Below are 12,265 nucleotides of genomic sequence, written 5' to 3'. Positions count from 1 at the left end.
ATCCGTGATTAAGAATTTAACTGTTTGCCATGATGCTCAAGAGTTGACTCTATTACAGAGTCTTCCTGAACTTCTGACGGAACAGACAGCAGCTGGAGAGGGACGCTGGGAAGAGAGGCCTCTGTATATTTGTGACCGAGGAGTGACTGTGCCCTTTCTTGCAGGCCCTGATTCCCCTGGCTTTGGAGGGCACAGACGTGGGCAAGGTGAAGGCAGCCCATGCTCTAGCGAAGATCGCTGCAGTCTCCAATCCAGACATCGCCTTCCCTGGGGAGCGGGTGGGTGATGGGGGCGGTAGGGTGGTAGTGATGGGAGGAGTCTGCTCCCAGGGGCCTTCCCCCTGCCGCCCTACCCCTGGCCTGGGAGGGGGCGTGGTGCTGACACAAAGAGGGCCATGGATTGGAGGTGTGTGGATCCCAGGCCTGGCTCTACCTCTGACGAATAAGGCCGTCCCCTTGGAAACTGTTATCTCATCTGCGAAGTAAAGGAAATAATCCCGCCCCTCAGGATCATTGTGAAGGTTGAATCAGACAATGGGTGGGCACATGCATTGGAAATTCTAGAGCTGGGCACCTGTAAATGACTGGGGGGACACGGTCTCCACCTGACCACTCCTTGACGCCTCCCCCCACAGGTGTACGAGGTAGTGCGGCCCCTTGTGAGTCTCCTCAACACACAGAGGGATGGGCTCCAGAACTATGAGGCTCTCCTAGGCCTCACCAACCTGTCTGAGCGGAGTGACAAACTCCGGTGAGTGGCGCGTACAGGGAGCAGGGGTGGAGAGAGGTGTCCCACGAAGTGTCGGTGGAAATGTCACAGGTACCGTGTGTGCTCTTCCCTGAGGACAGGCTCGAAGGCAGTGGGTAGAAACGACCGTGGGAGGGATTTGAGCTAGCACTTGGAAAGACCACAGTGAATGTGCAAAGCCAAAGGAGACTGGAAAGGCATTTCCTTCTCAAGTAGTAGAAAAGATATCAGGTGGATGGGTCGGGATAAAGTGTCCCCATCCACCCCCGGAAGCAGGGGGATGGTGGGATTGGGTTGAAAGTCTTTTGACTGCCAGTGGCAGAAAACTCAACTCCAATTAATTGGTTTAAGCATAAAGGGAACTTAATGACTCAGGTCATTAATGACTCATCTGGGATAAACCAGATTCAGGTGCGGCTTGATGCAGGGGTTACAAAGCTGTCCTAGATCCTACACCTCTCCACCTCTTCTGTCTGTACTGTCTTAATTTTCAGACAGGCTCTTCCCCTCTCTCATGATCACATGAGGGTTGCTCCAGACATCTTCTTGGCTTCATCTCCAGCAGGAGAGAGAAAGACATTCCCCAGCAATAATACAAGAGAATCTCCAGCTGGGTGACATGTTCATCTCAGACCCTGTTGCTATGGCCAGGATGCTGTGCTATGTCACTGGACGCCCCTCCTGGAGCTGGGGGTGGGATTACTGCCAGCTAAACCATGCTGGCTGAGGATGTGGAATGGCCCTTGGGTGGCCAAAGCCCCAAATGCTCATTACAGAGGACCCAGCAGCCTCTCTTCTTCCACCCCTCACACCCTAGGCAGAAGATCTTTAAGGAGAAGGCCTTGCCAGATATTGAGAACTACATGTTTGAGAACCACGACCAGCTGCGGCAGGCAGCCACAGAGTGCATGTGCAACATGGTGGTGAACAAGGAGGTGAGGGGGCTCAGGATGGGAGTGATCAAGGCATGCAGAGTCGGGCCACAGGTCAGGGCCTGGCGCTAGACTGGGGGCTGTTACAGTGGTATTAAGGCAACGTTTTGTCAAAGAACCCAGGAATCCCTCAATCTTTCCTAGATGACAGCCTGCCTCCCTATAGGGACCCCGAGAGGAATACAATGCACAAAGGAGACAAAAGAGAATACACAAAGTAATATCATCCCTAGCTGCGGCTTTGACCCCAAACCTTGGGCTGCATGGTGTAGAAGTCCCATTTCCCCAGGTTATTTACTAAATAATCTCATAGCAAAAAATATATGAGGCCAGGGCCTCTCAGAGGTCAAGAGAGGCTAGACCACTTGCATCTGTTGAAGCTCCACATATATAAAAAAATGAATGCAAAAACAGTTACAACCGATTTTAGAATACGTTAAATGTTAACGTTTAATGAACGATCGCTGTTTCCACAGAAGCTGCAATGCACTATAACTGTGTTCATCACAGAATAATTATAGGATTTGTAAAAATAAAATGAATTCAGAACACGTCAATGGCTTCATGGTCTGGTACTGGGATAAATTATCACCACATGATGAATGAACGTCTCCTCCTTTCCATCCTGGCAGAGCAGTGCTGTGCCTGTAGGTAGAACCTCATCAGAGGTAACAACAGGGTTGAAATCTGAGGCCCTTTGTTAACGTGACAACCAGGGCTAGTGGCCGAGTGTGAGACCCACTCTGTTGCCCCTCAGTTCTTAACTCAAGTCTTGGATGTTCTCACTGTTATAGGAGGAAAACCTGACCCATGAAAGCCTTTTAAAGTCAAAAGAAATAAAGCGACCACAGTCCACCAGGGAGCTGGCCTGAGGCTGGGCTGGGGGCCTGGCAGCCACGTGGGAGAAGAGAGTGTATCCAAAGACAGTGGAGGGGACAGTGATGGGATGGGGAGCAGCAGTGGCCACAACAACCCGAATCAAAATGAACAGTGGTCCCAACAGGACAGAAGTTCATTTCTCGCTCACATCATTTGTTGCTCACATTGGGATCAGGTGGCTCGCTTCCAAGCAATGACTTAGGGAGGCAGGCATCTTCAATCATCAATAACTATACCCCCCCCCACTCCAAAAAAAGAACTGTCTCTCCCTCTGCCACCTTGAGAGGGTTTCCATTCAGATGGGGAATGGGGAGACAGACCACAGGAGAGACCCCTGTAGCGCTCCACCATGGTGGCCTGGAAGTGACACACATTCCATCCATTCATGTTCTGTAATGAGAATGAGGTCATGGCCATATCTGGTGCAAGAGATGGGGAATGCAGTCCTTTTGGGGCAGCTGCTTTCCAGTCACACCTGTGCCCCACGAAGGGACTGTGCTGACTATCACTATACTCTTACCTCTGAGGACCACTGCTCCAGCTTCAGGGAGTTGTAGGTAGAGGTTTATAACCTGGGCAGCTGTGACCTTTGACCCCTCTTGGCGTTCCCTTTCTAGGACACCTCACCCAACAAAATGCCCTTAAATTTAACCAACCAGATTTTACTATAGAGCAGAGGGGTGCGGGGGTGGTGGTGGTCAGTGTGCTTTCAGACATGTCAGGGCCCTGGGCCCCGGGAGGCTCTTCTGGCTTTTGGGTGCTTGGGAAGCCTCATCCCTCACCTGGTGAATGGTACAGCAGCTCTTGAGTACCATGTAAACTACCCAACTGTCTGCTGCTCTTGCCAAGCTTCTGTGCCTTCAGGGACTGCCAAGTCATTTAATGGCAGGCCCTGAAGGCCCATCCGTTGTGGGAGAAACAGTCCAGGCTTCCCCAAAGTGAAGTGAAACATGGCTCTTCAGGCAACATCTACCCTTCAGGAGTCTGTGCCTGCCCTTTCCCCAGGGGTGGAGAGCTGAATGCAAACAGGAGCAACAGCGAATGCTCTACAAGGAACCCCTTATTCTCTTTAACCTTTTAGCTGGAGGAGTCTGTAGCACTTTCATTTAGCTAGTCAGAGAAGACTTCCTGGAGGAGGGGGTGTCCTGGTGAGATGCTCAAAGAAAAGCTCTGAGGGATCTTGGGTCAGAGAATATGGCTCCAGATGCATCTTTCCCTCTCCAGGCTGGGCAGATGGGGGCATCTTTCTCTGAGCCTGTACCCACCTCCTATAGGTACAGGAGAGGTTCCTGGCTGATGGGAATGACCGGCTGAAGCTGGTGGTGCTGCTCTGCGGGGAGGATGACGACAAGGTGCAGAATGCGGCCGCGGGGGCCCTGGCCGTGCTGACGGCAGCACATAAGAAACTGTGCTTCAAGGTGACTCAAGTGGTGAGTGGGCCCTAGGGACTCCGGGGAGTCCCCCCACCCCCAGACCACACTGCCCTGTAGGATCCTCTGGGGGGAGGCCAGCCCCTGTATCTGTTCCTACCACCTAAAGAGAGGAGAATCTATATGATTCGACCCCTTACACTCATTATTTGGACTCCCTACGTGTGCTAACTCACTTTGGTGGTGCTTAGAAGTCATTACTTAAGAATAACGACAATAATAATAGCACTAACTATTGCTGTGGAGCCCCTGAGCTCCCCAACAATGGATGTGGTTGGGTTACCATCCACAGTTTGACGAAGGGGCAGCAGATTCTCTTAAGTTCACGTGATGACCAGACCCTTCGTGGGACTGGGGCCATCTCAGCAGGCGTAATGAGAGTGATAGTGACATAGCCGCAAACAAGGGGAGGCAAAATGAAATTTTCCTTATTTCACCAAACTGAACTTAGTTTGTGGGCATCATATTCACTGATGGTGAAAAATGTAAACATCTCAATTCAAATAGATTAAAGCAAGTCTGCTTTACAGGCAGGCTCTTTTAGATAGCCAGCTTAAGGCAGGGGTGTGTGCGTATGCGTGCGTGTGCGTGTGTGCGCGTGCGTGCGTGCGCGCTGTCCTGGCACCAGGGGAGGGGTCTCTCTCCGAGATGTAGCTCACCCTGCTTGATCCCTGGCCTTCAGCACTTTCCCTAAGGCAAGTTTTTCAAAATTGTAACGTGTGTAAGAGTCACACAGAGGGCTGGTTAAAACACTTTCCCCAGATATTCTGACTGAGTAGATTGGAGGTGGGGTGCTTCCGGCCTGGGGACCACAGGCTGCTGTCCTAGAGCAGCTTCTGCTGAAGTTACTGGTCACACATTTCTGTCACCAGGCCCCGCAGGGTGCTCTGTGACTCCTCCACTTACTGTGCTCCAAGCGCTGCTCTAAGTGCTTGCACCTATTATGTCATTCCATCTTCCCAACGACCCTGTGCAGTGGGCATGATTATTATTATCCTCACTTACCGATGGTGAAACCGAGCTCAGAAAAGTAATAGCCCAACACCACATAGCCAGTTAGATAGGAGGGGACTGGGATCCTTCAGGATTGCAACCCATTCCTGGCCACTTCTTCCATCTTCCCAAGGGGCTCAGAAATCCTGGCTGCATTCCTGTCCCAGGGAGTGATAGGCACTAGACCCATGATCAATTACGCATCAGCATAAAATCTTTCCCTGAACCCGACCACAGCCAGCTGAACTTTCCTTTCCTTTCCTTGTGGTAGGATACAGTGCAGAGTTTACAGAAGTCTGCTGAGAAGCTCAGAAGCAATAATTTGCCTTTTCTTCCTCTCTGTATCTGTCTCCCCATCTGACAGCGGTGTATGTAGAAAGGTATCTCTGCTAACTCGTGGAGGGTAATAGGCCTGAGGCAGCAAAGGGGAAATTGTCAGATTAGTGCCTAAAATCATCATTCCTGTCCAGTGCTACCTGATGGGCTCTGACTACGCTCTGGCCATCATGCTAAGCTCTTTTCATGTGTCATATCATTAGATCATCACAATATTATGAGGGAACGTAACAGATGAGGCTCCTGAGGCTTGGAGAGGTTAAATAATTTAGCTAAGGTCATACAGTTGGTAAGTGGCTGAGTTGGGACCTGAACACTTGTCTGACTCCAAAACCCATACTGATAACTATTCTATTCTGTGTCTGCTGAATGTTGTGTCAAGCCTCCTGGTTCTATTCTCAGCTCCATTTCTGTCTCCTGGGGGTGATCAGAGTGGTCTAGAGTCCTGTCTCCTCCATGTACAGTAGCTGGGCTGCTTCACAACTGGGAATGGAGGAGAGAGATGGAGGAGTGGTGGAGGAGAGGATACACTCCAGACGCCAGTGTTAATTCCAGTTGAAGTCAGGGCTGGTGGAGTGCATGCCCAGGGCGTGTCTCTAAGGGCACCTGGGTTGGCAGAAGCAGGCGTCGTGCATGCGTCCAGGGTTAGAATCCTCCTTTCTGAACACCCTCCATTCCCATTCCACTCAGGCATGCAGTGGGCCTGTCCCTTTGCTTCTCAAGATGCTTAAAAATTAAATGGATGTGTGGATGTTTATTCTTTACTATTTCCAGATGTGTGACCATAGCGAAGTTACTTCCTCTCCCTGAACCCCAATTCCTCCACTTATAAAATGAAAAGGATTGGATTATTTCAAGCTCCTTCTAGTTCTTCAATCCCTGCCCTGGTCCTGGTAAGGAGATGGGCATCACCCAGCTAGTCCCAAGGGGCTCAAGTGGGCATATGCCAAGTCCCATACAGATAACCAGACGTACGCTTGCCCTTTCAGAGCTCAGGATCTGGGCCTGGCCAAGGCCTTCTGTTTATCTTGTCCAAAATCTCCTTTCTCCGTCCCCCCACTGACTCCTCCAATCCTTCCTTATCCACTTCTCCACTTTCAGACGACTCAGTGGTTGGAGATCCTACAGCGGCTTTGCTTGCATGACCGGCTGTCAGTTCAACACCGGGGCCTGGTCATTGCCTACAACCTGCTGGCGGCTGATGCTGAGCTGGCCAAGAAGCTGGTGGAGAGTGAGTTGCTGGAGATCCTGACTGTGGTGGGCAAACAAGAGCCGGACGAGAAGAGGGCAGCAGTGGTTCAGACAGCTCGGGAATGTCTCATCAAATGCATGGATTATGGCTTCATTAAACCAGTGTCTTAGACAGGGCCCAGACGGATGCTGGGGCTGCTCCTGTTCTGTGCAGAGTTCTGAGCTAAGAACTCCTGGGCTGTCTGTTCAGCTAGGGATCATAGCAAAGACAATGAAGTCTCCATATAAAAGAAGGACTTGATTGTCCCCCGAGTTGTGAATCTCCCCCTTTGCTCTAGGAAAGTTTGCATGTTTCATTAGCTCTCTTGTTCCTTACATCTGTCATGTTCCCAAAATGCCTAGAATAATTTTCATCTGTGATTAGGAAGACAGGTTGGATAATTCTCTCTGTACCCATTCCAAAGGCCAGGATAATGGGCTGAAGTTCTTTATATTTTGGAAAATGAATTGTGTGGTAAAGTAGGAACTAACAGGTGTGTGAATATAAACGTTAGTGTTGGTGTACCTGGATGCTGATCTGTGCTGGTTTTTATATCCTCTCTCCCATGCTGTTTGAATAAGGCTGCCTAGAACTGCATGTTTCAGCTGTAGTGCCCTGTCCCAGGCCCATGTCCATTCCCGTCACTCAACTATGATGGAAGTACAGTTTATGTTCAAGAGTATGACATGATTTTTGCAATTTGCTTGGGCAAATCTTCTAAGCAAGATGTATGTGATGAATATAAATAAGATCGACTCATAGTACTTTAAGTAAAAAAAAAAAAAAAGAAAATTCATTGGTTCATATATCTTGTCAATGCAGGGAAAGGTCTGACATCGTTAGAACCAGGGCTCAAATGCTGTCATCAATATTCTTTTCTGTGTGAGGGCTTTTATTTCTCTGTCATCCCCCGTGTCATATCTTGGTTTTAATTTCCTCTGGGTTGGGCTTAATTTCTGGCAAGCTCTTTTCAGGTGGTGGGAAAGATAGTGCCCAGAAGCTCCAGACTTCCAAGTTTGTTTGTTTTTTTGCCCATGGTTTGTGGGATCTTAGTTCCCCAACCAGGGATCAAACCCTGGCCCTCAGCAGTGAAAGTAAGGTGTCCTAACCACTGGACCACCAGGGAATTCCCACATAGTTGTTATAGCTCATAATCACAGAAGAGAAGAGAGAGGACCATTCTTAATAACCCATCAAAATTCCCAGAGATAACTCTGATATGTGTAGCCTGTATCACATTTCCATATATCACATTAACAGCACAAAGAAGAAAAATAATATGATTATTTCAATAGATGCAGGGAAAACATTTGATAAAATTAAACAACTCATGATAAAAAATTCCAGTAAACTGGACTTCCCCGGTGGTGCGGTGGTTGAGAGTCTGCCTGCCGATGCAGGGGACACGGGCTCGTGCCCCGGTCTGGGAGGATCCCACATGCCACGGAGCGGCTGGGCCCGTGAGCCATGGCCGCTGAGCTTGCGCGTCCGGAGCCTGTGCTCCACAACGGGAGAGGCCACAACAGTGAGAGGCCCATGTACCACAAAAAAAAAAAAAAAAAAAAAAAATTCCAGTAAACTAAAATTAGGAGACTTCATTAGTCTGATAAAGATTATCTACATAAAGGCTACAGCCTAAATGATATTTAATGATCCCCCTGAGATTAAGAATGAGACACGGGACGTCCCTGATGGCACAGTGGTTAAGAATCCTCCTGCCAACGCAGGGGACACAGGTTCAATCCCTGGTCCGGGAAGATCCCACATACCATGGAGCAACTAAGCCCGTGCGCTACAACTACTGAGCCTGTGCTCTAGAGCCCGCGAGCCACTACTACTGAGCGTGTGCGCCACAACTACTGAAGCCCACGCACCTAGAGCCCATGCTCTGCAACAAGAGAAGCCACCACAATGAGAAGCCCGTGCACTGCAACGAAGAGTAGCCCCCACTCGCTGCAACTAGAGAAAGCCTGCGTGCAGCAACAAAGACCCAGCACAGCCAAAAAAAAAAAAAAAAAAAGTAAAACAATACTTGCTATTACTAATTCTATTCTGTACTAGAGGTTCAAGCTAGTACAATAAGGCAAGAAAATGAAATGAAAAGCAGAAAGATTGAAAATCAAGAAATAAAACTTTCAAATTATTCACACAACAGTACTGTACATGTATACATGTACATGTGCAGAGAAAACATTTACAGATAAACTCTTAGAAATAATAAGTGAATTTAGATACAAGGTCAATTTACAAAAATTAATTGTATTTCTGTATACCTGTAACAATTAGGAAATTAAAATGTAAAAGATGATGCCATTTATAATAACAAAAACTACATCAAATACTTAGGAACAAATCGTGAAAGATGTTGAAGGATTCTACATAGAAAACTATAAAATATTATTGAGAGAAAAATAAAACCTACATAAATGAGAGATATTACCATGTCATGGATTGGATGACTCAATCTTAAATTGGGGATGTACATTCTCTCCAAACTGCCATATAGGTTCCATGAAATGCTAATCAAACCTGAGCCTTTTGGGGGACAGACTGATAAGTTATTTCTAAAGTGTATATGAAAATGCAAATAATCCAGATTACTTGAGCAAACTACTTGAACAGGCATGTCATAAAAGAGGCCAGTAAGTATATGAAAAGATGCTCAACCCCACTAGTCATCTGGGAAGTGGAAAGTAAAAGTATTATGAGATGCCACTATAGACATTAGAACGGCTAATATTAAAAACACTGACAAAAATCAAGTGTTTGTGAGAATGTGGAGTAACTGGAACTCTTATACATTGCAGGTGGGAATGCGAATCACTACAACCACCTAAGAAAATGTATTTGGCAGTATCCCCAAAAGTGTTAAGCAGTACCCACTAAAATAGCCAGCAACTCCTAGGTACAGAGTCAACAGAAATACATACTTATGTGCGCCAAAACCCATGTACTATACAATGAAAGAAAACATTTTCAATCACAGCTCCCAAGTGCAAATAACCCCAACGTCCATAGAAGATGGATAAATTGTTCCATCCTCATACAGGAGATGATTATACACCAATGAAAGTGAATAAACTACTGCTACATACAACAATATGGAGGTAACTTACATAACACTCAGTGAAAGGAGCTGGACCTAACACCATGTACTGTATAGTGAATGATTCCGTTTGTATAGGTTCAGAACCAGGCAAACTAGCCTAAGGTATTCAGAGTCGGGATACTGTTTACAGTACTTGTAGGGAGAAGTGGTTAGTGATGAGGAGGGACCCTAAGAGAGCATCTAATTTTTGGTCTGGATGTGTTCACTTTCATCAAACCTTCGATTTATGCACTTTTCTGTATGTTATGTTTCATTTTTAGAGACTTAATTTAGAAAGTAAATGTTTTTCTCTTAAGAGTAGAGTGTGAGGATTACATAAAAGAATGGATCTTAAGCACCTGGTTCGTAGCATATGAATAATCAATTAGTTCCCTTCCTTTCATCTGATTAATATTCCCTGTCCCAACTGATGGATCTGTACTTCAACAGGTCACTTAGGGGAACAGGGGACAGGTGAGTAAGCCAGTTAGTTAACATTTGCAAATTCACCCAAGGCATGGCGGACACCTGGCCTTAGTGTGTTTAGGAAACAAGGGTTCTTGGCCGGAGAGCTGGCAGTGGTGAAATGCAATAACCTCTGTTCTCTGAGATTTCAAGGCGGAGTGGCGGCAGGGCGCCAGGTGAGAGCCCAGGTTGGAGCTGGGATTGTACTAAACCACCCAGGAGCCCCCACGGTGCTGCTTACTCTCCCAGGAAGTGTGGGCTCCCATTACATCTCTCTTAGTTCCCCAACCAGGGATGGAATCCTCGTCCCCTGCATTGGAAGAGCAGAGTCTTAACGACTGGACCACCAAGTAAGTCCCCCCATTACCTCTCTTTGCAGCCTGCTTCCCTCGCCCTTCGCCTTCTTGGGCCTGTTGGAGTGTCTGGGCCGGGCCGTGTCGCATAAGCCTGGCATATCGCCAGTGCCCAGGAAACAGTGCTTGATTTTGTTTCCTCTGAACCGCAAAAACACCTGCACCTGTCACCATCTGCAGTCAAATTCCAGCGCTTTGGGGGAGCTAAGAAAGTCTGCCTTAGACAACACGTACGTTTTAAGAATTTCATCAATAAGAAAGGAGGGAAGGGAGGGAGGGAGGGAGGGAGGCAGGAAGGAAGGAATTAGGAAGGAAGGAAGGAAAGGGCGTGGTCTTTAAGAATCTGCCTGCCCATGCAGCGGACGCGGGTTCGATCCCTGTTCCGGGAAAATCACATATGCCGGGGAGCAACTAAGCTCCTGCGGCACCACTCGAGCCTGCGCTCTAGAGCCCGCGAGCCAGCCACAACTACTGAAGCCCGCGCGTCTGGAGCCCGTGCTCCGCAACAAGAGAAGCCATCCCAATGAGAAGCCCGCGCCCTGAAACGAAGAGTAGCCCCTGCTCGCCGCAACGAGAAAAAGCCCCTGGGCAGCAACAAAGACCACATGCAGCCAAAAATAAATAAAATAAAAATTTTTAAAAAGAGCGAAAAAGTGTACTTTTGCAGAAGCGGAGGCTCGATTTCCTACCTCCTTCTCGCCCCATCGCTCACTCACCTCCTTCTCCCGGCGGGGAACCTGGGCGCATCTGGCAAATCAAACAGGCACCCACCGTCTGGAAGCACCCCGCCCCCCGGACAGCGCAGGGATTGAGGCGTCTTCCCGTGGGCGCAAGAGCCGGAGGTGGGAGGGTGCGGGGTTGTGGGGAGGCACCGGGGTCCACCCGCGAGAACCATCGCTGTCGTCCTTCTGGGCGTGGATCCCCGGGCTGCGTAGTTGCTGTTGTCGCTCGGTGCCCCCACCTCCGTGGCGACGCGGCCGGGTGGCGTCCCCCAGCCGGACACAAGGAGCAGACACGGGCGGGAGGCTGGAGCGCGCTGGTGCCTCTACCAAGACACCCGCATGGAGGACGCGCGAGCTGGTAGGGAGGCTCTGCCACCTCCTAGGTCAGATCCTCAAAGACGCGCCTCTCCCCAGACCTCCGGGGTCTCATCCGCGCCGGATCTAGGAGGACGTGGACGGGGTGCGTCGGGCGCTGCCCCGCCCGCCCCTCTCCTGCCCCTCGCGTGGTCGCTTCCTAGCTCCAGAATCCGCAAAGACTTTCCCAGAAAGGCCAGCGTGGCGGCTCTAAGGGCGGGGCGACCCGGGCAGAGGACGGGCTGGGATCCGACCAGAGGGATCCAGATCAGATGTCACCACTTGCTTGCACCGGGAAGCACTGAATACTCAGAAAGGAGGAGACATCTGAGTGATGGAGGTGGGGCTGCGGCAGCCTGGCGGGAGAAGCAAAGAGCACTTTGGACAGACAGGTCCACGGGCCCTCAGTCAGGCGCAGATCTCTCGAGTTCCTGGACGTCCCTCCTGCTCCAGGTTCTGAGAGTAAGCATAGGCGGGTAATAGGAGCTGCAGAGGTACTTGCTGCACTACAGATGTACGGACAACTTACACCGTACTCTCAGGTAGGATTTCATAATCTGTAAGGAGGAAAGATACAATGAAAACGACCTCAATACGGTAAAATACCAAGTGCCACCGGCAGGGGGATACATTTGTCACCTCCTTCTATTTGGTTCTGCCAAAATGACACTTTGGCACTAACCTTTGAGGTTCTGAGGTCTGCGGGTTTCCCTCTTAGTGCTGAAGTTGAAAACC

At 49.2% G+C, this 12,265-nt stretch overlaps 2 protein-coding genes across 2 annotated transcripts in view; one reads left to right on the top strand and one right to left on the bottom strand.

The window, feature by feature from the left end:
• UNC45B (unc-45 myosin chaperone B) overlaps positions 1-7,182 on the top strand; it is a 30,175-nt gene extending 22,993 nt beyond the window's left edge. The window contains exons 16-20 of the mRNA XM_081218436.1: positions 165-278; positions 635-750; positions 1,565-1,682; positions 3,833-3,988; positions 6,419-7,182. Of these exons, the coding sequence (XP_081074562.1) occupies positions 165-278; positions 635-750; positions 1,565-1,682; positions 3,833-3,988; positions 6,419-6,679 (765 nt within the window). The 3' untranslated portion in view covers positions 6,680-7,182. The remainder of the gene's footprint in view (positions 1-164; positions 279-634; positions 751-1,564; positions 1,683-3,832; positions 3,989-6,418) is intronic.
• NLE1 (notchless homolog 1) overlaps positions 1-12,265 on the bottom strand; it is a 65,837-nt gene that overhangs the window by 35,110 nt on the left and 18,462 nt on the right. Inside the window, exon 2 of the mRNA XM_081218438.1 lies at positions 11,171-12,087. Coding sequence (XP_081074564.1) covers positions 11,171-11,349 — 179 coding nt within the window. The 5' untranslated portion in view covers positions 11,350-12,087. The remainder of the gene's footprint in view (positions 1-11,170; positions 12,088-12,265) is intronic.

The sequence above is a fragment of the Mesoplodon bidens genome (genome assembly GCF_964165515.1).
Source record: "Mesoplodon bidens genome assembly, chromosome: 19".
In the NCBI taxonomy this organism is placed as follows: Eukaryota; Metazoa; Chordata; class Mammalia; order Artiodactyla; family Ziphiidae; genus Mesoplodon; species Mesoplodon bidens.
The sequence above is the reverse complement of the archived record's forward strand: the minus strand, read 5'-3'. Positions and strand labels throughout refer to the sequence as shown.